This window comes from Nyctibius grandis, chromosome 6 (genome assembly GCF_013368605.1).
Source record: "Nyctibius grandis isolate bNycGra1 chromosome 6, bNycGra1.pri, whole genome shotgun sequence".
Classification (NCBI taxonomy): Eukaryota; Metazoa; Chordata; class Aves; order Nyctibiiformes; family Nyctibiidae; genus Nyctibius; species Nyctibius grandis.
The window spans coordinates 80,584,304-80,608,864 of record NC_090663.1 but is presented as its reverse complement, the minus strand read 5'-3'; the positions used below and the strand labels follow the sequence as shown (position 1 = coordinate 80,608,864).

Sequence of the window (24,561 nt, the reverse complement as noted above, 5' to 3'; positions counted from 1 at the left end):
CTAGTTTAGGGAATTGCTTCACATTCCCTGTCTCCTCTCCAAGATTTTACGTGCCTTCTTGTTAATGACTAGCTTTTCTCCTCCACCGGCATTCCCAAAAACTTTCTGGGTAAATGAGTATGACTGAATTGATGGACTGACAGATGATGTCTATAAAAAGAAAGTGTCTCCCCCCTGCTCCAGTAAGTTCCTGCGGTGTTGAACTTCTGCCATCTTTGCATTTGAGAAAATAATTTCTCTTGCTTAAAGCGCCGGTTCCGCAGGCAGGTTTGCCACTGTGACCGCTATGAGAGCAACGTTATCCCCTGCCAAGGGTTCTGCTGTTGGGAATATGCCTTGGGATAAACGCAGTTAAACACAGTGATCCCCTTCCTATAGAATGAGATCTTCCTTGAAGCCGTCTGTACGTCCTCTTACATTTTCAATACACAGGAACCATGTGGTTTCTTGGTGGTGGATTTCACAAAGTGAATAAACTTTCCCGTTTTCTGTTGACTATGAACAGCTATAAATACCAGTCATAGTTAAATTAGCTTGGGTTTACGTCCCCCAGGCAATAACAGCTATCCAGGAAAATCAGTGGGTTAAAGCCCTGCCATAGATAATGCCTACCTTCCATGATCTCATGGACAGGAATGGGATCCTTTGAAAAGGAGAACTCTTCAGTACGCTCACCTCGAGGGAGCGGTGGTTTCTGTCACGTGCAAAGACGTGCAGAAGAAGGTGTATCACGCGGTGTTCATTAATGGCAGGCTCACCTTCTGAGGGCTGCGGATGCAGTTGAGTATCTTCTATCTGCTGGTGATCAAAGGCAGCGTGTAGGAGAACACAGACGTAGTAATTCCCTGTATTGGTCTCCCAGCCTCCAACCAATCTCAGCTTTGGGGCCTTCTCAGCCGAGAATGGTTTTTACCTATTTAGTAAATTTCAGTGAAATTCTTTTCCATGAGCTTGTCCAAAAGTGACTTGAATCTGTATAAGCTGTGAGAAGCTGTAACTTCCTATGGTAAGGAGCTCCACAGCTCAACTGTTACCTGTTGTGTGAAGAACCACCATCTTTTTTTATTTGTAGGTGTGAAGGCATGTTAACTCCACGTAGGTGGAGTTGTTTTTGAAGACTGACTTACTTCCAGAAGCAGAGTAACGCCATAGGTGTACTTGTAAACACTAGCAGAGCATGCTTGGTTTCCGTGTGGAATAGATCTCTTTGCTAGGTCTGATCTTTCCTTCAAATTATTTTAAAAGTTTTGAATTTTAAAAAACCTTGAACAGCTGCAGGCTTGCCGCTGCTTCAGAGTGCTCCAAATACAGGCTTGAATGAGCTTTAGGAAAGATAAGCCTCAAAATCAGAAAGGAACAGGCAAAGGCTGAAACTCTGCCATGCTATAACTGATAAAAAGGTTGGTTTGGGGAAGGCAAGGGAAAGACTCCCTTTTCTTTTACATCCTGCTTTTCTTTTGGTTAAATTACAACTTCAGATGAGATGGCAAAACTGCTGAGCTTGGAAGTCAGGATCTATCAGTAAGTGCCAAGGGATGGGGTTCTTCATTTGTTTGGCTGAGTTTCAGATCAGAACAAAGAATTACGTAGTGAAAACAAACTAGAATCTGCTTGGTCTGTGTTAAGGACAATAAATGAATCCTAGTTAAAAACTGTATTTTCACAATAACTCTTTCTTTAAACATGAAATATTTAATGTGAATTTCTTAAAACCAAATGTGTAGCTAACTTACGTTCTTCGTAAGTTAGTCCTGTGAATCTGAAGAACTGATTTGTTGTGATGGAATGTCAACAGTCCTTTTCTTTCTCCCTTTCAGAAATGTGCAACAGAAGAATGTTTCTTTTTTGAGCGTTTGGAATCTAATAACTATAACACTTACCGATCACGGAAATACTCGGATTGGTATGTGGCACTGAAAAGAACTGGTCAGTACAAACCTGGACCAAAAACTGGACCTGGACAGAAAGCTATCCTTTTTCTTCCCATGTCTGCTAAAAGCTGATTTCCATGGCGGATTCCGAGCACGTACGCCACACTACACGAAAGACATCGAGTTTCCTACTCCTCTCTGAAGTAGCAAAAATATAAGCAATTATTTGCTGATACTAACTACTTTTGCAGATACCAGATTAAAACATGAATGTTTCATACTATCTTTATATTGCTCTTTAAACCTGTTGTGCCAGTGTGTGTGTAGGTAAAATTACTTAGGAAATACCTTTTCAGGATCAATAACACTTCTGTTTTCTGCTAGGTATCTATGCAGTGCTATTTTATTTACCTTATGTTTGCTTTACAGAGTAAAGAAAAACAAATCCGATGCACACTTATAGCAATATTTACTTTAAAAAATAATTTATATCTCTATAGCTTATTAAAGAATAAACAATTGCTTTCTAATAATTACTTAAAAAGAAGTCCATGGATAATTTTAATATGGTCTAAGTAACATTACAATAATAATTCTAAATTATTAATATAATGAAATGTGAAATGTACTGCTATCATGTAATGTTTCTGTAGGACTCGGGCAGCTCCCTGTGGTATAGTTTGTAGAACAGGCCTGTGTAGACAGCTGGAAACTCTCTCATGGTTATATCGATCTTATCAAACCCTTCCCGGTATCCGTAAAGTAAGAGTTTAGCTACGTTGCTGGTGATGGGAGTAGCGTGTTTCGTCCTAGCAAGCTCCTCGAGGTCCATCCATTCACACCTCAGGCACTCCTGCTGGCAGCAGCTGATGTCGAAGGAGGAGGGCTCCAGGCGACAGATGATGTACATATCTGACTTCCCAAAGGCTCCGGGGTGTTTGTGTTGCTGTCTGATGCTTAGGATGGACTTGAACTCTGACTTAATGCCAGTCTCTTCAAAAACCTCTCGAACTGCTGTGTCTCCTAGGTGAAAAGAGCAATCCTTACAGTACATACAATATAGCTTAACACTCCTTAAACCTTTTGATCGTGGAAAATATCTCGCTCAAAAGCGCTCTCTGTTCTGCTTCATAAGCTTTTCAGAATGTAAGCCTGTTTGTTTCGACACAAGGATAAGCTAATTTTTTGGTCCCTGAACTAAACTGCTACATGCCCTTCTCCTGTATATCCTATAAAATGCTGAAAGTAAGAAACTTTCAATAATACGGTACAGGGTGTGGCTTTGAAACAAACATTCTGATGGTCGCTGGGTCTATTCATGTCTTAATCCAAGGTAGCACTGCACCCTCTTTTCAGTCCTTCGAATCTTAGCCCCTGTCTCTATCCCAGTTTCAGGTTCAGACTCTGCGCAGCTGAACACCTGTATGTATGTCAGACCACTTGACCAAATCACTTAGTTTCATTGCACTTTGCCCCGAGGTGTAACAAAATGGGTAAAACTGTTGTTTGCGGAATGTTGGCACTAAGTCCTTTTCAAAATGTATCTCAAGTGTCTAGTCACATGTAAAATATACCAGAATGTCAGTATAGCATGTAGCCTGTTCTTGCAGAAAATATGCTGCATCTGTGCTGCACGTGTACATTTTCTGTACATCAACCGAAGTGATGTAGGAGTTAACATCACTTAATTCCTCATTACAAAAGTAATGTAATAAAATGCCATCAAGGCTCTAGAGGGTCTGCAATATCAGCCAGAGAATTACCCAGCTATCCAGTACCCTTCCAAAGAGAAGGTTTTTCTCTTGAATAGTAACTTAAATTGAAGAGCCCAAATGAGATGTTTGATTCTCCGCTTCCTCAAATTCTGCAGTTCCATTGTAGTCAAGTCAAATCCTACTTGCCTGGGGTAACTACTGGTAGGTAAAGTACTAGCTTTTTCCAAATCTCTGTAAACTCCTACCTGTGTCTTGTTTGAGGGGCAAATGCATACAGCTGTTTAGCAATGTTACCTGCTTCAGTTAATTCATGTTCAGTTAAGTTAGTGTGTTGGCTTACTTCCAAAAGCAAAATACATTTTACAAGCCCTTGTAGAGATCTGCCTTCCTCTGGAAGCTTGCCTCTTGACACGTCAGAGGTGAATAAAACAGATGTTTTAGGGGTAGTTTCAAATATTTGCAATAATTTCAAGACGTGCAGTGGCTGGCAAGATATAAACAAAATGATGTATCCAGAAGAGGCCAAACAACGGCATGTTCGTGGCCCTGATTCTGCACATACACTTCTGCCTCAGCTCAAATTCCATCTTGCAATGGAACGAGCTGTGTGAAGTTTACACCAAGTATATAGAGGTCTTTGTGGGACTGGAGGCCCATTAATACACAGTGCCTGCAGAACACTTATGTTTGTGACTTTATTACAGTATTAATTAGTTAAAAGGCTACTGCATATGGGGAAGAAGTACATGGGATAAGATACTCGTTTGCCATTACTGACCCTTGGGGAGACTGTGTTCTACGTTGCCCAGAGAGGCCTCTGTGGCCCTCTGGTTTAGAACAGCGGTTGCGAAGCAGACCCCCTGTGGCAAGTGGTTTTATTATTAGGCAAGGGGCTGTATTACATACAAGTGGTCAAAGAAGGTAAACAACTGAGACTGGGGAGTGCTGAGGCAGGCTACGGTAAGAAAAATGAAATACTTCGGGATTTCATTTAAGCTTTGAGCTTTGCTTTTAGATAAAGTGCCTTTTTCTGTTTCCCTTTTATTTAAATGTGTACATATATAAAAAAAATATATAATGACAGTTAAATTAGAATAAACAGTAGGGCTTGAGTTTCAGAAATATTCACATACAAAAATGTGTGCACTTTGCTTAATCTGCATTATGAAACTATTCAAATTACTTGTGCAAGCCAGTTTGTACTCATTAAAGTAGGCAGCCTTATATTTTGTCACTTCATATAATCACAGGATCTTCAAGCATTGTAATTGCAATTTGAAATGTAGTCCCTTTGAATGACTGTGAGTTTATAAGGATTGATGTAAGGATAAAAAAAGGAAAAATAAGCTCTATTATATTTTATGCTTCACTAATTTATATCTTCTTGTCATGTTAAGATGTGATGCAGAAAATCATAACTTTTATTATTATATAGTTTAGTAGTGGCAGGAGGGGAGCTGTAAGAGACTTGTTTCCTCCCAGGTGTTTCTCAATACCTACATCCAGGCTCCAGCCATAATCTCACCTGTTATTTGAGGGACGGCCACTGGCTTACTCAGTATTCCTCTGGGGAAGCTGTTGCCAGGCCTGATCATTCTTTTCCCTCCGTACAAAAATACCTCTGGTATCTACTAGACACAAAAGGGAGCCTGGCTAGGCAAGAAACACGGCATTTGGGATTCTTCCAAAAAAAGAATGTTCTATGTGTTTGCATTGTCAAGCAAATAATTTTGATTTCTATCACAGTTTTTGACAAAAAGACTTAAAATGTGACTCGTGAGTTTTGAAAACTACAACTCAGCCATATCTGGCTAACTAGAAACTTTCTCCATGTATTGACATAATGAACTGGAATGCATTGTAGGAAGGCTGCTAAAAATAGTGGATATTTGTAAGGTATGAAACAGTCAGGAAACCTGGGCTCGATACCCAGCCTGCCAGAGCTGCTGCATTGCTCTGGGCAGCATTGTTGAGTTCTGCATTTCTGAGTTACTGGAAGAATATATTCATATCTGAATACTGATGTGGAGCTGAATTAGTCTCAGCAAATGTAACTTCTGAAAACAAGACCTACTTAGTAATTGCAGTACACCTTAAGAATTAACCAGTCTGCGGATCGTAATTTTAAGGGGTGAGCTACAAGGAGAAAAAGCACAATTTTCTCTCTCTTCATAAACATACTTGTTCATTCACCTCTGGACATAACTGCAGTGAGTGTTCATCATCACCTGTGCTACGCTCGGTGGAAATGATGGGTCTCCTCAAACCACCGTTGGTTTTAAATACAGAAGTGCCTCAGGGCTCTGGTTGAAGGTTAGGTGCCCACGAGACTCAGGCGCTGCACTGAACACTGGTCCTGTGCCAAACAGCTCTTAGTCTAAACAAATCAAATGGGCAGGGGTGGAAGGAAGCAAGTGTATTTATTTCTGTTTTGCACATAAAAATGGAGAGGTGGAAATTTTTGCTCAGTACATCACTGAGCTCAGTGCCCTGAATTCCAGTGTGAGCCAAGAGCTCGCTGTTTCAGTTTTATTTGGGTTACATGCTGATTACCTTAATCCTTTGCACTTTTGGCTCATAGTACAGCATATCCAACAAGCCTACAAAAAATAAGCTGGCTTCAAGTACTCCTTTAAGAGGAATTGTGGAAAAGGGTAAATGTCTTAAATACAAAGCTGCTCTGCCTTGAACATAATGTTATCCCATAACCATTAAGGTCAAGGGATCATGTCACATCATCTAGTCACTGTTAATTCAAAGCAGCGATTAGTCATAGGAGTGACGTGGGTCACGATGTGTTTCAGTACTGTTAATGTCTTGACAATTCTGTTGACATCTGACCTGTTATCCTAGGACTTACCAATGTCTTCGCCTGGATTAGACAGACCTCCTGGAAATTTCCACGCGTTTAGAGTCTGTATTGGAGGGAAAAAAATACTAATGAAGCATGCAGCCTGTGTTGTACTCTCTAATATGAAGGAGACAATTAACACGTTACTTTCTTCTGTTGAAGTTGCAGTATTGTAATTACTCTTACAACCATCAGTAAGGCTTTAAGTAGGAACTTCTGTGTTCTCACTGATGTGATGATCAGAGATACCTACAGTCTATGAAATATTGGAACAAAACATCTACTGATTGAAATACAAACTGTCTAACAGTCATTAGACAATGTTGCTGCTAGATAACTAGATAGAGTAGTTGAATATTAAAGAAAGCTGCTATAGACTATATAATCTTATATTTAATCACTAATGTATTCCACTTCCATGGTTTTGGCTTTTTAAAAATGTATATATATTTAATCTTACAAACAGGTATTATGATTGTAGTACTGTTCTATACTGCACTGGCTTTAAGATGACTTTGTGTGTCTGTAATAACCATTTAGTGTAACTTGTTTGTTTTCATGGAATACAAGAACTGAGGCCTTGTGTGTGATTTATATAGAGAAGCATTTATTGAATCGCAATAAAGTTCAGCGCTTAAAACAGAACGTGAAGTGCAGACTTGTGCTGTTATTGATACTGGTAAAGGAGTCCCAGTGCCTACACCTCTTGGAAATGCATAAAGATTTGTAGCTTTCCCTTTACATCTATGTACTATTCTTTTTATTTCTTTTCTTATTAAAAGTTTATGTAGGAAGAAGTTAACCTTCAACTAGAAAGTAACGCAGTAAAAAGGTACACTCTGGAAAAAAAAAAGGTACCTTTTCTTGTACATGCAGCACAGAGAGGGAAGCTGTATGCTTTCCAGTGATTTGAAACCCCAGCGACTACGCTGGAAAATGTTTTGTTTCTGGGCACTCTTAGAGGGCTTGGATAGGAATTTAAAGAAATAGATTAAAAATAGTGCAGATGGAAAATACGTATATTCGTCCGTTGGCTTTCAGATTTGCTTTCAGTTCCTGGAAATCTCTGTGTGCAGTGGAATTGTCCCCAAACAGCTCTTACAATTTGACTGGCTGTTTAAAATTTTTTTTAAGCTTTCAGAACATCATTTGTATTAAAAGTCACCATTTCAGGGAAATTGTTCTTTTCGTGGGGAAGGCGACGGGAGAGCAGTGGTGGAACTGACAGTGGGAAACAGACACTGTCTGAGCCAGTTTGCATGCACTGAAATATTTGTTCACTGCACAAGAAATGTACAAGTATTCATACACTTCAGTTCTTACACTTAATTTTATCCACTCGGCGAACGAGAGCTGTAAAGAGGGGAGTCAGAATCATTTTTTCCCTCGCACCTTCCTCACTCGCTGGTGAGGTGTCAGCTTTGTTCTGGCAAGGTAAGCTGAAATAGCTGACCTGGAACACACCCGTCCCGCTCTTCAGAACGAGCTGGAGGGAAGCGTGGTGCCAGGCTGGGCCTCCCGTGTTTTGGGGCCTGAGGCTAAGGAGGTAATGCCTGGTGAGTACGGAACTGGACCTAGAACCTGCACAGAGCATCTGACGTCTCGCTGTAAAACTAGAGAGAGAGATCTGCACTTACAATGGCTGCGGGTGAGCTTTAACAAAACCACAGCGTTCCGAAGTTAAACCCTGAGCCCCCTGGGCTTAGGAAATCACTGTTTCCTTCCGAATATGCAGAATGTGCAATTTCTGGTTTTACTCTTTGAGACCTGTTTAAGATACTTACTAAAAGGTAAGCATGCACATTGATAATTTCTGTGCGCATAGAAGGAAAAATGAAGGTAGCATTTCTAAAGTTTACAACGTGCTGTTCTGTTCCTGGAGAGTCGCTAGAACTGGAACCGCTTTTGGAGCCTATAGCTTGCATGCTGGATTTATGCTTTAATTGGTAATTAACTGAATGTGCACCTGAAGAGAAGTCCTTGAAATTTTACTTTATGGTAAGTAAACATATAAAATTAATAGTTTACAGGAAACAAGAAAAGGGTGTGTCTCTTCCTCTGAACTCTGTTTCTCTTCAGTTCCTCTGAATTGAAGTTCATTAACTGTGTTGTCGTTACCAACGAATTGATGTTTTTGGCTCCTGAGAAGAAATCTTGTAGTAGCTCTTTCAGGAAAGCAGGAAAATGTAGCTAGTGAGATTCTGGCATAGTTTTAACTATATAAAATGAAAATGATGCATCCGAGTATACTTCAGTTAGTGTATGTAAGTTTTGATTGTTTCCATGTTAAAATTGCAGTTAGTCTTACTGTACTAGAGACACTTTAATTTGCAAATGAATTGTAAATGGAAGAGCACAGGCAACTGCTAGTGAGCTTTCTGCACCGGCTGTGATAAAACCCAGGTTACCCTGGTAGAGGCTGGCAGATGTTACCAGTGATGGCTGCTTGGTTACCTCAAGCCACATCACATGACCCACCATCCCCACACTGTTACTCTCTGGTTTCTCAGTAGCCAGGTCAAGCACTTCAGTTTGTGAGAAATTAATGATCTTTACACCTGCTGCACAAAGGTGGTCTCCAGGTCATGGCCAGCCACGTTACTGCTTATTTAAAGCCACAGGTATGCCTGGAATTTTGGAAACCAAGCAAAATCAGAATCCTCCTCCCAAAATCTGCTTTGAGCCATGGGGGTTTTCCAGAGGTCTGCATGGATCCAGACACAAGATCAGGGATTCTTGGGTCAGTTACAGGAAAACCAGGAAGCTCAAAGCAGAAAGGATACTTAATTCTGATGATTCAATCACTGGTTATAATTAACAACAAAGCTGTTGATTTTCAAAGTCTATTTTTTTTTTTCCTTCAAATGCAATACAGCAATCTGTTGATAGATGCGTTCTAAGACACAAGTTAACTATCACAGTGTGGGCTGGAATGAAAAGATCTTTATTTTATACTACAGACTAGGTGTATCTAAATGAACGTCTCTATTTTATAATCCTGTAACAAACTTACCCTATTCCTGTCTTGTACGACCACCACCTTTCCCGTGCTTTCATCTAGAACAGCACCTAGTAGAGAGAGAATATTGAAAAAGACTGTTAGACAACTACGTTCATTCTTCACAACCATGACTTAACACGTTTTGATAAAGCAGGACAAACCCCTAATGACACTCAGTTTACAGTTAGCAAGATTTGTCTGGATGAATCACAGAAAGTGGTTTGTTGGTGGAAAACTGATACACAATAAAATATGAAAAAAGTATCCTGTATAAAAATTCAAAGTTAGCAGTACCAAGATAAATACTTCCCACATTTAAGTTCCAGATTAGACCAGAAATCAAAAGAAGAATTTGCTTGTGTTAATATGATCAGAACTAAAGAATGCAAGATCTAGACATCTTCCAAATAACTTAGCAAAGCTGCTTGCTTCAGCAGGGACATGCCTGTGATCTTGCTCAAACAGAAATTTTTCCAGTGACTCTATCGAACAGCCACGATGGGCAAAAACCCCTCTCCAGTGAAATTCACGACAAAACTCCTGCCTGAGTGTTTTCTGGTTAATAATACACATGGTTTAGTACTCAATGGGCTGACTATACTGGTAACGTTCAACTGGTTGACTATAAACTCACACTGTACTCCCCAGCTAACAACTCGTGATAGGAACTGCACAGTAATCCGAGTCAATTTGCTAACCAAAAACCATTGCTTCCGAGTGGGAAAGGGACACTTTCACTTGATTCATACATCCCAATTTATTTTTTTTTACTGAAAAGTTCAGCTTTTCCTTGTGTCCTCATTCTCAGCCCATGACTTTCTCCCGCAGATTTTAAGTTTTCCTACTTTTTAAAACACAAGTGCTTTCATGTTTATTCATCATGTCACACTCATTGGTCATACTTTCAAAATGTTTTCCCTTTAAAACAGGTATTTTTCTCAGATTTTAAAGTGTGCTGTGGTGAGCAGAACGAGTACAGTGGTGCAACTCACCAAGCTCTTTTCCACATCAGTCATGCATGGGTTTCAAATTAGTGGGTAACAATAAAAAAATGCTGCTATCATTTTACAGCAGAAGGAAGAGTATATGGACAGATCTGTGATGACATATGCATTTAAAATGCCATGGGGAAGTATTGCCACAGAAGGGAATTATTAAGGAATGAGTGTCCAGCTCAAAACATTCTCTGTTTCTTTAATAATACATGGCAGGCTTCTGTGTAGGAGGAATATTTAAAAACTGAAATACCAATCTTCCTTCAAGATATGTCAAAGGACGTGCTTTAAGAGGGTAGTCACATATCTGCCTCCCCATGGCTTGTGACTTTTATGATTTCATTCCTCCCATAAATATTTAGCAGTGTCCAGGACCAAGTACTGTACTGATTAAAAGAGAGAACAAAAGGAAAGCAGGAGCAGCTTTGATGCACGCTGCAATTACAGGGATTATTTTCTAGAAAAGACATTCTTCAGCCAGCTCTTTTGCTGAGACCAAGGAGGGCTGCTGAAGACAGGGAACTGCAGTTTCAATCAAACAGAAAGAATGTTTTCTCTCTTCTGTTCCCCAGAAATCGATGCCTGTGAATGTCATTTTTGGCAGTGAAATTCTCTGTAAGATGTCCAGAATCTCTGCTAGATGATACCTAAATCCAAAGCACTAGTGTCTCCGTTTAGCCCACACGCAGGGCTAAACAATAACCAGTTGTTCTATCACTCAAGATCCCTCCCCAGGTGAGAAAGGGAATTGGGAAAAGGAGGGAGACTCATGGGCTGAAATTTAAACAGATTTAATAAAATAAGAAAACCAATATCAATACTAATACAAAAGACAGAAAGTTATACTCAGCCCATAGAGTGGTGGCAAGTCCCTCCAGGGATCACAACCATTGAGAAGAGAGGAGGAGGGAGAAGAGAGCAGAGCAAAGAGCCCCCCCACCCCCAGCAGCTTCCCCATTCATAGTGAACCTGACGTTAATGTTACAGAACACACTTGTGGGCCAGCCTGGGGCAGCTGCCCTGGCTTTCACTGCTAATGGCCTTGATCACCACACCACAGCTGGCCACAAACTGAAACAAAACGTAACAGAAAATTGATTCTATAAATTTTATCCCTGCAAAACCAGGACCATGAGGAAAGGACAAACACTAACAGGATTTGCTGTCTGGTCGTGTTTTCCCAAGTGTAACTCGGGAGTCCCTGTGCTGCAGCTCACTGGACCACACCTGGTTCATATCAGTGAGGTCAGAGCTTGGCTGCAGGCACTGCACTGCGGTTTTAAAAACTCTCCTTCTTGCTACAAATGTGGTACCTGGAGCTTTAAATCAGCCAACGCCAGGGTGAATTTCTGGAAAGGTTTACACGTAACCTAACTAAGTAATCACTATTACAACACTGCTTTATTTTGAATGTTCTCTTTTGGGAAATAGGTAAGAAAATGATTTTAAAAAAAAATCCCTTAGACAACTCCAAATAATGAGTAATGGAAGGGAAAAATATCTTCATTCTACCTGTTTTATTTATGACTGATGTAAACACGTATGACAAGATGTTCAGAGTTGAAAAGCACTTGTCATCCCTGTAATGAGAGCACACCTGACTGCTTGCATTGTAAACATCAGCAGACAGGAACAAGTATTCCTTTGTAAAACAACTTGGGAACTGCTTTTAAATCACTTTTGATTCCTCAGACCACCATAACCTATCTAACTGCACCTTCCTGTGCACTTTGACATTTATGCAGCTGCTCATTTTACACATTTCCTTAAGTAACAGGACTGGCCAAAGCTGATGATCACGCATGTGAAGACCCTCTCTCTCTCCAACTCCAAAGACTTTGCTTCAACAACTGGCTTAAGGTAGGGAGCAATGAAAGTAACAGCCGTGTTGTAAGGCTTATACTACACGTGAGGGAGAAGAGAATGACTTTTACTTTTCTTCCTCTCCTTTTACTTTTCTTCCTCAACTCGTCTTCCTGTGCTATTGTTACATGCCTTATTTACAAACATGTCCCTGTCTGGATGGCAGACCACTTCCTCTTAGCAGGCGGAGAATTTGGAAATGCTTTTCAAAAACATCTTAATCATTTCATACACCAGAAGCTTTTCTGTACCTTTACAGATTTGGAAAATCCTGCCGCCTACAAACGGATGCAGTAAGTTAGTTGGAAGACACATCACATATTCCACTATTTCTAAACAATAATGGCCAAGCCCAATGAGTAACGCTTGCTGCTCTCTGCTTGGGACTCTCATCTAGGCTGGCAAAACATGACCTGACCTTGCTTATTCACACCTTTGTCATCACTTGGCTGGACGATGCTGAGGCACTGGCCCTGGCTGCGCAGCGTTCGCTGTGTGGGAAACTCCAGACAGGATGAAAACCAGCTGCTGGTCTACTTGGCAGTGCAGGCTCACTGCCTGCTGCCTGCTCCCTGCGCTGCCTTCCCACAGGCCAGCCAACCCCTCGCAACGGCTCCACTTTTTATTTTCAGGATGCTCAAGGGACTAAGTCCTGTATTTAACTGATTGGCCACAGGTTTGACATGAAGACTCTCATCAGCAGATTTGCTTCTCTTTACTGCAGAAACTTTCTAAAATAGTGTTTTGTGCAGGAAATAAAAATGCCTAGGGTTTGGCACATACACACAATATAAATGCACATATTTAAGTAATCTTTCAATAAAATTAATTAAAGTAGAACAAAGCCCTTCCACTACTCAGGCTTTCCCTCCTGAAGTAGAGAGATAATGGAACAAACAAATGCCAGGTGGTATCTACACTGCGTAGTGTATTCGTGGAATGTGTTCCAGATCCACTGAGAGTGAGTGGAACAAAGGGGGGAAAAAAAAATACTGCAGTCGTTATTTCACACACAGAAATCTTTTTGTTTACCTGCACAAATGCCTTAAGTCTTTACCTCTTTTAAAGAAACTCCCAATAATGAATAAAAATGTAGAGGTTTGAAAAGTGGTAGTAAAGAAAACATACGTTATATGTTGTGCAATTAATTCTGAAATTTATATATCTACATTTATGAAACTTTTTCTTTCCTCAAAGTTTTTTCCTACTTGCAGAGTGCAAAGTGTTTATCTCAAGTACAACAGCAAATTACGCTTTGAAAGTGCATTTCTTTTTTTATACTTTCTTATGTTTATTGGAGAGTTTTTCAAAGTTAGGATTTTTCTTATATTAAGTCCTTCCTGATAACCCTCAGGGTCACAACACATCTATTACATGATTTTCTTTTAAACAGCAGTTTCAGCTATGCAAAACCTACTTCAGAAAAATCCCCTTTCAGTTAGTCATGTTTCCTCAGACATGCAAGTTATAACCATAAGGAGCAACACGGTGCTTTTGCTAGGAGAATGCATTATCTTACTCGAGTTTAATGCAACATATTTTAATGGTGAGGTTTTCATACCTCAGGAAAACATGCTCTAACATGTCCATTGAAAAAATCCAAGCCTGTCTTCGGCTTCTACCCTGCCCTCTGCTGGCTTTGTAACTGGAAACTCCCACTACTGAGAGTAGTAGCAGTTTGGTAATTGAAGGCTTTGTTTTTTCCAGAATTTACTTTCACCTGACCTGCTGTATAGAATAATGCAGCTTTTTATGAGTCAGTCCTAAGCAGGCTTTTCACATTGCTATTTATGGGTCTTAACACCAGTTGGTGAAGAATTAACATCCCTGCAAGCCAACAACAAACCTGTAACGGAAGAGATTTGCTGTCTCTCTGCTGTAACTGCTCAGGGCTATATAGCCTTCACCAGTAACAAGGGGAACTGGTACTACTCCAGATTACAGGAGATGACTGAGTGATGGGACAGGTAATTGCATATCGGAGTTCAAGTTCAGTCATCATCAGTTCCTTGTACTGTGCTGCATCAAAAAACATGGGACACCATCTTACCTACTTTCTTCAGAATCTCCTCAGTTTTTAGAGCAACTCCTTTCCAGCTGTGGTTGTGGGAGGTCTAGATGGGTAAGAGTATGGTGTCCAGGTGTTTGTTTGTAAAATACACTTGTTTGGGTTGTGGACTTCTAGGCACAGGTGAGAGCAGCTTTTGGACTGTTGTAATTTAGGCTAACAGCTGTGCTAGCTCCTGAACAATCCCTCTGGGTTCAAGTTTGCCCCATTTACAGACCTTAACTTGAACATAGTTTAGGCAGATGTATATATTAAGCATCTACAGTAAGGACAGTTAGCAGAGGAATTATTTTCTTCTATGAAGTTTGTAGTTACTTTTTTACTTTTAAAAGACTGTTTGAACCTTGAAATCCTACCTGTCTCACCTGCACGGTGAAAGCCGAGATACGTGTCTCAAAATGGTGTTTAAAAACAATATTCGTGAGGTAAATTTTAAAGCTTCAGGAGCACATTTTCTTCTCCCTGAGCTGTTTACAGTTTTCTCAAGCTGGAATAATTTTGAGAAAACTCTACTGGGCCTGTTTTAGCAACATGCATGGTTCTACAGGCACATTTATGAATGACAGGTTTCACTTTTTATAAAGCTACGCGATCAGCAAGCAGCTGGTTTCCATGAGTTCGTTGTGCACAGGAATAGTAGATTTCCTACTGAACCTGGTCCTAAGGGCCCGTTCAAAAGGCTTTTTGTGGGTCCAACCGCTTTGGTCACTAACCTGCAACCCCCAGCTGGTGGGTGGCGTACCCCAGCAGCCTGCTGGGCCCTTCTCCCAGCCACAGCGTCAAGGTGGACGAGCCTCGCTCGGCGTGATGGAAAGCAAAGCCTTGCGACGCGGCCGCCGCCGCAAACCCGCTCTGGAAGATGGGGACGCGCAGCCAGACGGCGAGGCGGCCTTCGTCCCGCCACCGGGCCACCGCGCCTGCAAGGGAGAGCCAGGCACGGAGGGTGAGGGCCGCTGCCACCGCCCCGAGACCCCCATCGCCCCCGCTCCTGCTGGTTTTAAACCTCGTTGTGCACGATGTGTGTTGAAGTCTGCCTTTTCACCTCATTTACCACAGGGCTGAGCTACCATCGCTGTGGGAAACCTGTCGGCAGCGACAGAGGGAGAGGAGGTGCCGCCAGCTCGGCATTTTGTGTGGTAATATTTGGTCTGTACACACAAAATGATGGCTTTTATGTTCGGATCTGCCGTCAGGCACCGGGAAAGGGATCTTGGCTCCCTTCTGCCACCTCTTCCAACGCGCTTCCACCACGGGGCCGCGGCTGTGTGTGAGGGGGGCGACGGCCACCCTCACGGAGGCGCGTGACGGGAGCTCACTGACGGGCCGGAGACACCCCGCCCGCCCGCCTGCCCCGGGGCCCCCGCCCGGCACTTGCCCCGCAGCCACCGCCCGAAGGCGGCCCGCTCCAGGCGGAGGGGCCGGCGCAGCTCGGCCAGGTCCACGCTCACCCCCCCGAACTTGTCCGGCCGCGCCCGCAGCCTCGCCAGGGCCCCGCAGCCCCGCGCCCGCCACAGCCGCACCATGGCGCCGCGCGAGGGCGGAGCCGCGCAGCGCGGCGGGAAGCGGCCGCCCCCGGGGCGGTGCCGGCCTCTGCTCCCGGAACCGTTCGGCGGCAGCCGGTGAGGCAGCATGTCCGCCTCCTCCAGAAGGAAAAGCAAAGGGCGGCCGGTACCGGGCGGCGTTGGCGGCGGCTCCCCGCGGGCTGCCCCCCCCGTAGCCGCTGAGGGCGGGCCGCTGGCGCTGGGTGTCGCTGACCCTGTGGAGGCAGGTACGGGGGTGCGGGCGGCGGGGACGGGCTGACGCCTGCGCCGGCCCGGCGGGCTGAGGGCGGCTCGTTTAAAAATGAGTCCTCACAAAGCCGCCTTGCCTCTCCCCGCGGCCGCCAGAGCGGGCCCGGGGCCTGGCGGGCCGGAGGGGCTGCCCCGTCCCCTCACGACGACGGGCCCCGCGGGGGTCTCTCAGGCAAGGTCGTCTGAGCCCCCGTGAAATTTGCTTCTTATTACGGTGTCGAAGAGTAATGACCGCCGCAGGAGGGTCCCGCTGGGTGCTAAAACGGGGTGGAAAATCTAGCAAGCAGCAGGGTGTAACCGTGGGTGTTTTCAGGCCTGTCAGGAGCAGTCCCGTTGTAGCGCGGTTTCCCCTCACAGCCGGGCGCTGCCTCTCCTGAGGGCTCGGGAGGGTTTTGTTAGTTCTACTGAGTGGAGAGCGCGAGAAATACTGACTGCGTCTGATAGGTAGGAAAAAAATGATGCGGGTTTTTTTCTCCTGAAAACGTTAGGAGATGACAAAGTGCCCAAAATGTTGCGAAGAGCCCTCGCCCAGCTGGCGCTGAGCAGCATGAAGTCTGCACACGTATGCATAGGTCGTCCGGTCTTGCTTACCTCTGCCGATGGGCGACAGGAGGTGAGACTCACTCTTGTTCCTACAAGTGCTTTTCTTGTGCTTTCGGTGTGTTCCTGTTGTATTCGATAGGGACCGAAATGGAGCACACATTGAGAAAGACCATGAATGTGCTTTTCCATGTTTTCTACACTCTAGTTACATCTTTATTCTCAGTACTGGAAAAAATCCATGCTGCTGATTTTTTCCAAGAAATTTTTAAGTCATACGTGTGAATATATGTATATATGCACATACATGTATTTTATTTGCCAAGAAAGAGTATAGCCCTTTACTCTCCTTTCTTTATTGCTTTTTACAAGGGCAAGTAGTGACAGGACAAGAGGGAATGGTTTTAAACTGAGAGAGGGTAGATTTAGATTAGATATTAGGAAGAAATTCTTTACTGTGAGGGTGGTGAGACACTGGCCCAGGTTGCCCAGAGAAGCTGTGGATGCCCCCTCCCTGGCAGTGTTTAAGGCCAGGTTGGATGAGGCTTGGAGCAACCTGGTCTAGTGGAAGGTGTCCCTGCATGTGGCAGGGGGGTTGGAACTAGATGATCTTTAACATCCCTTCCAACCCAAACCATTCTATGATTCTATCATTTGTAGCATTTCCTGGTCTGCACAGTGGATGCTTTTGTGTCATCTGCAGAATGTGTAGAGTTCTGGTGGAATTTTTTTATCATCTTTGTAGGCAAAATATAACTCATTCTTTCTTGAAAAGTGTCTAAAGAACTCAGTGCTACTTGTATCTTACTCTGTGGCACCAGGTTTTAACCTAATCCTTCTTCCCCCTCAACCCATGTTTTTCGTAACAAAACATTGCTTATTTGAAATGGGGGGGGAAAATCTCAACTGAGAGTTGTTTGCTTTGAAACTCTTCCTAGGTCTGTACTGCTTGGCCCACCACAGGCTTTCCAGGTGGGAAAGTTGGGCTGAGTGAAACCACACAGAAGAACCTGAAAGTAAATCCAGGTGATGCCATCACTGTGCAGGCTGTGACTGGTGCAGTCATCCAGGCGGAGGAAGTTGATGTCAAGTTGAGGTATGCAACTTGTTATGACCTAGTGATGTACTGTGAGGTGTCTGCTTTGCACTGCAGACTCGTACCTCTTAGAAGATGCTTTTTTCCCTCTCTTGCTTTGATTAGTACCCAGACAAAGTCAAACATGTGCAGATGTTTGTAGGATTAAGACTAAAGTTCAGTAACGGGTGGCTGACTGCTGCTGTCTGCTACCTCCTCTGTGGGCAGTGGAGTGTCTCAGGTGTTGTACAAAATCTCAGCTGAGGAGTGGTGCTCTTGTGCAGAGTATAATGACACTAAGGTAATTAGTCTTAAGAGATTCTTCATTTTATGTTAAATTAATGAATAGTAATGATAACCCAGCACCTCCTGAAGCTCCAGAGGTCAAGCCACCTGCATTGCATTTGTGTTAGGCAAGGGTGTATAACTGCATGATCAAGGCAGATTCTTTAAACTTGTAAGTTACTTGTAGAGGATGAGGATGATCTCTGTGCAGAGCTGATGTCAGGTTAGAAGGAGCACGTGTTGCTGCTGTTGTCATTAGGAAGTATACTGCAAACTGCTGTCTTGTTGAAAAGTCCTGTTGCGGTTAAGAGAACTGCTGGCTGACAGGTTGGAGAGAGTGAAGTGATTTTTTTAACCACTTCCTTTCAAAACTTCACCTTTGTATAGGAGTGGTTTTGTGCTCCGCTTTTATTTACTGGAGTATTCTTTAGGATTGGAAACTCTGAGATATGTTTTTTTTTTTTAATTGAAATTCACCCAAAGAAGGGAACAAAAGGTACCAATCACAGTTGTCTTGAAATCACGAATGCTTTGAGAAATTGACAGTTTACGGATCTGCTGAATGACTTCCTATATTTCTCATTCTTGTAACATGCCACAGAATCAGCATTTGGGTTGATAAAGAATCTGATTATAGTTATTTTCTAAATAAAATTATTTTACAGTCTACTTTTGAAAGTGTCCCAACACTTTGATTTCTATAAATTAACTTCACTTCTCTGTCAAACCTCTGTTTTCAAACATGGTGGTGTCATTGCCTGTTTTAAGGGGGAGATGCTGTTTTCCAGCCCACTGACTCTCAGAAATGTTGGTGAGGTGATCCTGCTTTTTGTCAGTAATACAACCAGTTTAGCTTTAAGTATAGTTTCACTGGTTAACTTGGCTGCACATTGTATGCTGATTTCTTGGCGTCAGCTTGCTTTGCCCTCTGTGCCTCTCTTCTCACCAGAAAATGAAAAAAACCCGATATCTTCACGGCTTTTCATTATGCCTAGTTTAATCCTATAGGAAGTTTTATTATTATTACATACTGTTTGGTTATAGAGGTGGTTGAAAACCACTCATATTAAAAATCCAACCCCACAATAAATTAAATAATTAAACCTGATCTATTTATATTTCCCCATGTTAATATGCAATGCATTTGTTCTTTAAAGCTGTGACTTTTACTGGAATATAAGCTAAGGATGAGGTCAGAGGAGTTGCGTGTAACTTCTGCAATATTTATGATTATTGTAATTTTTTTGGAAACTGTTCTACAGCCAGAGTTTTTCCTCTCAGCCAATCAAGAGTCAGGCTCTGAGGATGGTTATAGATACGTACTGCCAGATTAAAAATCATAGAAATGACTTTTTCTAGAATTACTCTAGGAGAGAGAACATGAAAACTGTAACTGGTCTGTTTTAAGCCTGTTAGTTTAGTACAAACTGTGGTGCCATCCTATCATGCAAGAATAGAAATTATTAAAAGAATAAGTGGAAGTCCCATTATTTGAGTACTGCCTAGGTTTCTAGGCAATTTGCAGGTGCAGTTCATTCTCTGCAAATTAACCCCTCTGGGGAGTTGCTTGCATGCATAATTTAGCTTTTTCTTTCAGTTAAAAAATCAATTCCCAAGCTCAGACCCCAGTAATGTAATTGAGTGTGTGTTTACTTGTCATGAATGGCTATGATATTTTGAGAGCTCTCCTTTAAATTAGTATAATACTTCTCTTTCCCTCAAGTTGCTTTCTTGATCTGTAGAACTGAGAAACAGGTTTTTATTTCTAGGTTTAGAGCTCCCCCCGTTGATCATACTTTTATTTACAGCAGCTGTGTCTACTTTAAATGCCTTTGGTGCTGCTGCTGTTCAGCTCTTGGCGTAATGCTTTTCATCATACAGGTTTAAGTGATTACAAAGGTTGTGGACATCTGTCTGCAAAATGGACATAGTGAAACCTTTATTTTGTTGGGAAAACAGAAGGGCTAATGTGTGAGGCCCATACAGATTGGTTGGGTGGGGGTAAATCCTAAGGAATTAAAAATAATTGGTTTAATGGGCTTTAATAAAAGGTAAAACCACAAATGAAACAGGAAGAAGATCGTGTGGATAAACCATCACTGAAAAATGATTGAATCACCACAGCCTTATACGTTGCAGTGTATCTGAGGAGCAGGGAGAGTTAATGACGTCTGTGCTCTCAGTGAGTTGTGAATGTGATGTAAAATGTTTTAATATGAACACCAGAAAAAGACATTCACATAAGACAACTTTTACCTTTCATTTGTTTTGGGCTAAGAGCCTGTGTGTTCAGTCATGTGTTAAATCCCAGTGATGGGATGATGTTTGAGAAAATGCTGTAGGCATGGCCAGGGTGGGTGAGGGAAGTGGCTTAAGGCTTATCTGTTGAGTCACTTAAACTGAATTAAAGACTAGAAGATGCATCGTGGGGAAAACCTGCACTGTTTTGATAGTGGATGTGCAGTGCTTAAGACATTCACGGTTTTGCAGGTGCTCAAGGTGCTAATTTAATCAGTAGAAGATGTGTATGTGTGTTTGCAAGGCTGAAAGAGACCTACCTTATCTGTAATTTTTTCAATTCAGTAAACACAGCAATGGCCATTCTGCCTGGTGAGATGAGAAGTATGCATTCCATATTTGTAACCTCAACAAATGATAAATATAACTTATATTGTTTATTACAGCATTTTGTATGGAAAAACTAACCCAAAAATAAACATTTACACTTCTTTTGTTACTATGTGTCTAATATTTTCAGAGTTAAGATGATATGATCTGCTCATCCATCTTTTCTGTTTGTGGAGTTAAATCATATACTGTAAAATAGGTGGTATCATCTACCACCACATCCTGGTGCCTTAGTGGTGTGGTCTCTTCGTTTTGAAGTAGTTACTGCTTGGAAAAATATATATTTTTTTTCTTCCTGCCACAGGGACAAAGATGCCACCATTAACGCTGAGGAAATGTCTGTCTGCCTGCTGAGAAACCTAGGTATAAGTTTCCCTGCTTCTCTTTTGACTGTTTAATTTTTGTAGTAGGTCATCAAATTTTGGATAGAAAAGCAAACAGTTTCCTCTTATGTTCTTAATCGAGGGCTTATGGCAAAATAGAGGACGTTATTCTGCTCACACTTCTTTTAGGCATCTGTCTTCTTTGGGCTACGTAATTTTGCCATGCTATAAATACCTAATTTGCATTAATCCTGGTTCCATTCCTTCTGTCCGTTACACATATTGCTTGCTCAAGTTATGGTTGTGTAGCAATCATTGCTGGCCTTCTGGCCGGTACTGTGATGCTCTTCAGAATTTACTTGCAGTGTGAAGAAAAGTGCACTACTACGCATTCCAGACAAGATAAGGGATCAGCATTAACATGAAATCCCGTACTCTGAATCTTTTTTTATGTTGATGGTAAATAAGCAAAATTGCTATTCGTTGGGCAGTAGTTATGTATAAGTAAGGTAAAAAAGCAAGGTAAGTTATTCAAGGTAGTGCTGCTCAAAGCACTCACTACAAATTGTTCTACTCAAAGGGAATCTTCTGGTTTAGGAATTAATAATAGTACTGCTACGCTAAGAAGCAGGAAACATGAGCTGTGTTCCAAATTCATGAGTTTGGCTGGAAATAATAAATCCTGTTTACGTTTTTGCCTTTGTTTTTTGGTGCCTGTAGGGTGCATTCAGATCACATCTCCTAATCTCTGTCTGTCAACACAAAGGCTAAAACCTTACGTTTTTTAGGCCAAGACTCTCAAAGAAGGTGGGCTAAACATGAAATATTGTGAACCTATAAGGCACACAGCAAATACAAAATTTTCACTTCCTACAATACTAATTCCATAATTTGCCTTCGTATGCTGTGTGAAGCATTTAATGACCTCAAACTGATGAGCTTAGTATGAGAGGTTATATATGATACTGATGAATGTTTATCCAGTACAGTCTGCTTGTGTACAAAAGGATCATTTAAATTACCTGAAATTACCTTGAAATTACCTAACTGTTTTTTGTATGTTAATTTATAGCACTCTTTAGGCTTCCTGGTAAAGAATTATTCTGATATGGGAATGTCTGAATGTTACTGCTGCCAAAGTAGATTGAAATCTCTTCTTCTTTGTCTTTTGTTTTTTCTTTTTTTTCTTAATCTTCTCACAGATGGGAAAATAGTTTTACCAGGAAACCTCTTGGCTTTCACTTTCTATGGCAAACTTTGTAACATCGTGGTGATGAAAGTAAAAGGAACTGATGGTGCAGAGCTGACTGCCCAGGGCAGTGCCATTTCCAGCGATATGCACGAGCCAGACCTTGAAAGGTCTGATTTGGAAACGAGTACATTAGATTTGTCCTTACAGCTCGGCACGATGGACATTGAGGATAGTCCAGAGGTTGCATCTATGAGCACACCAAGCAAACCCATGGATCCAGGTTCACCAGTTACACCCAGTTCTGCTGTGGCAGCCAGTGGTCAAGACTCTGGTCAGGGAGATAAAACCTACAGCAAAGGAGATGGTGCAGACCTCACCGATGATTTCGAGTTCTCTGGGAAACGAGACAGTGAGGGACTCCCATTAGCTGGCAACACTGGCGCAATAAGCAATACAGACACTTTCTATTTCATTTCTTCAAGAACTAGAATCAATTTTATTGAACCAAGGACCAATGTAGCAGAAGATGGTGATTGTGAATCCCGAGTCACCTATGACATGATAGGAGGTTTAAGCAGCCAGCTTAAAACTATTAGAGAAACAGTTGAACTGCCGTTGAAGCAAGCTGAACTGTTCAAGAGTTACGGTATGATGCCTAAGACTTGGCTTTCTTCATTTGATACTAGTTTTTTTTCTTTATCGTGACTTTTTTTTTTTTTTTAAAAAAAAAAGAGTTATTCCAGGAATATGCACTGAATTTTATGTAACACTGATCTGGTATACTTGTGTGTCCAAACACTGTCAAACTGTTTTATAATTATACTGTACAGATACTATGAAATGTTATGATTAGCTTGTGTGAAAAATAATTGAGTAGGAAAGAAATATGTCTCTTAAGAAAATTCAGGTATGCATAAGTAGACTTTATAGCAAATAGGAAAGAATTCCATACTTGGGCATTTGAAAGGTGCAGGTGTTTGTGTCATCATAACATTTTAATTTGTTTCGGTAGAGTCAACTAATTATATTTCTTAAGTTCAGGAAAACTCAGATGGATTAATTCTGCTGTTTTTATCCTTGTGTGTTGTAGGGTTCCTGCAAAATTTTAAGGAGGTGTTTGAGGCTGTTTACTCAAACTGCTCTGTGTGTTTAGTATGGAATTACAGGGTGGAAAAACTAACACCATTACTGTTGCCATATAGAAAGTGGTATCTAAACTTAGAGGATTTTTGTGACAAAGAAAAAGCTCTGTACTGTGTATTTATCACAAATGGATATGTACATAAAGCAGGCATGTCTGCTGGTTGTACTTGTCTAGGTGTGCATCACTGTGAGACAGGGCTCTTGCCTATAAATATTTCTTTAATACCATGTCTTTGAGGCCTTTTATTTCTCTGCCTCACCTCTTCCCATACGTACACTTTAGAGAGGAGGTGATTTCAGTGATCACTGGGACCATTTCCATAAGACACAGGTGGCTCTTTCAGTGTGCGTTGCTTGAGTGTGATCGGCAAGTGTCAGTGGGATGGTGTGAGGCGTCTTCATCCACATGTGGTCCAGCTCAATTCGCTGACCTCCAACCTCAGCATCACTGTGTGGCTTTGTGTTAGCAGAAAGGTTGCTTCAACATCAGCGTTCTTCATACTTAGTCCCAAAAGTGCTTGATCAGATTCTCTACTAATTACGTGAGAGGTGATGATGATGTTTCCTCACCAGTTGCAAACCTTTAGTAACCATCCAAATGATGAGAGTCCTTGTCTGCTTGCGGGGAGCGTGGCTGTCAGTTGAGGTGAGACCTTTGGTTCAGCAGCTCCATTTCTTGCCAGTACCAGAAACACCACATGAGGGAGCAGCACAAGCTTTAATGGACCATTGTGGAGTAACGTGTCCATAAAGACACTTTATTTTTATCCTCTGTCAGTTAGCAGATACTTTTTTTTCTTTTTGAGTATGTTAGTTCCTAAGATTTGGGCTGTCCACGCCAGCTATATTATTCTCTGCCACCACAGGGATGTGACCTCCATCATTCCCTGTCTGGTATCGCGGTACCCAACCGATGTTTCTTCTTTTCTTGTGTTTCAGCGATGTCTTCTGTGCCAGGGTCAGTCCTTTGCCAAACATTTGTCTCTTCTTTTTGCTTTCTAATTTTTTACCTTCTGTTTTTGGATTTGTGCCTATTTAACTTGGCTTTGCTGGTCTGAAACTTTTTTTTTTGGCGCTTTACCTGGGGTCATAATATTACTTCATACAGTTACCTGTAGTTTCTGTCCAGCTTTAACTGTACACAGTAGTACCTTGTTCTTCTAGTGTCCCTTACGTTCTGTGCCTGAATGTTTCTGCCTGTTTCGGCTCTTAATATTTGCC

The 24,561-nt window shown here is 41.9% G+C and overlaps 3 protein-coding genes across 3 annotated transcripts in view; 2 read left to right on the top strand and 1 right to left on the bottom strand.

The window, feature by feature from the left end:
• Positions 1-7,082, top strand: part of FGF2 (fibroblast growth factor 2) — a 35,895-nt gene extending 28,813 nt beyond the window's left edge. Inside the window, 1 exon segment of the mRNA XM_068402794.1 lies at positions 1,818-7,082. Coding sequence (XP_068258895.1) covers positions 1,818-2,003 — 186 coding nt within the window. The 3' untranslated portion in view covers positions 2,004-7,082.
• On the bottom strand, positions 2,261-15,995 carry NUDT6 (nudix hydrolase 6). Its single transcript, XM_068404184.1, has 5 exons — positions 15,740-15,995; positions 15,078-15,281; positions 9,451-9,506; positions 6,447-6,501; positions 2,261-2,894 (listed from the first exon to the last, which is right to left on the bottom strand). The coding sequence occupies exons 1-5, from the start codon at positions 15,993-15,995 to the stop codon at positions 2,506-2,508; spliced, it is 960 nt and encodes a 319-aa protein (XP_068260285.1). The 3' UTR covers positions 2,261-2,505.
• Positions 15,983-24,561, top strand: part of AFG2A (AFG2 AAA ATPase homolog A) — a 202,163-nt gene continuing 193,584 nt past the window's right edge. Inside the window, exons 1-5 of the mRNA XM_068402793.1 lie at positions 15,983-16,132; positions 16,643-16,767; positions 17,633-17,790; positions 20,987-21,045; positions 22,208-22,843. Of these exons, the coding sequence (XP_068258894.1) occupies positions 15,994-16,132; positions 16,643-16,767; positions 17,633-17,790; positions 20,987-21,045; positions 22,208-22,843 (1,117 nt within the window). The 5' untranslated portion in view covers positions 15,983-15,993. The remainder of the gene's footprint in view (positions 16,133-16,642; positions 16,768-17,632; positions 17,791-20,986; positions 21,046-22,207; positions 22,844-24,561) is intronic.

What these genes read in the sequence shown, in the direction of transcription:
- NUDT6 (XM_068404184.1), bottom strand. Translation starts at nt 15,995, where the DNA reads ATGCTGCCTCACCGGCTGCCGCCGAACGGTTCCGGGAGCAGAGGCCGG. An exon ending in CCACCAGCTGGGGGTTGCAG is followed by an intron (nt 9,507 to 15,077) that starts GTTAGTGACCAA and finishes TCTCTCTACTAG; the next exon opens with GTGCTGTTCTAGATGAAAGC. An exon ending in TCGTACAAGACAGGAATAGG is followed by an intron (nt 6,502 to 9,450) that starts GTAAGTTTGTTA and finishes CCTCCAATACAG; the next exon opens with ACTCTAAACGCGTGGAAATT.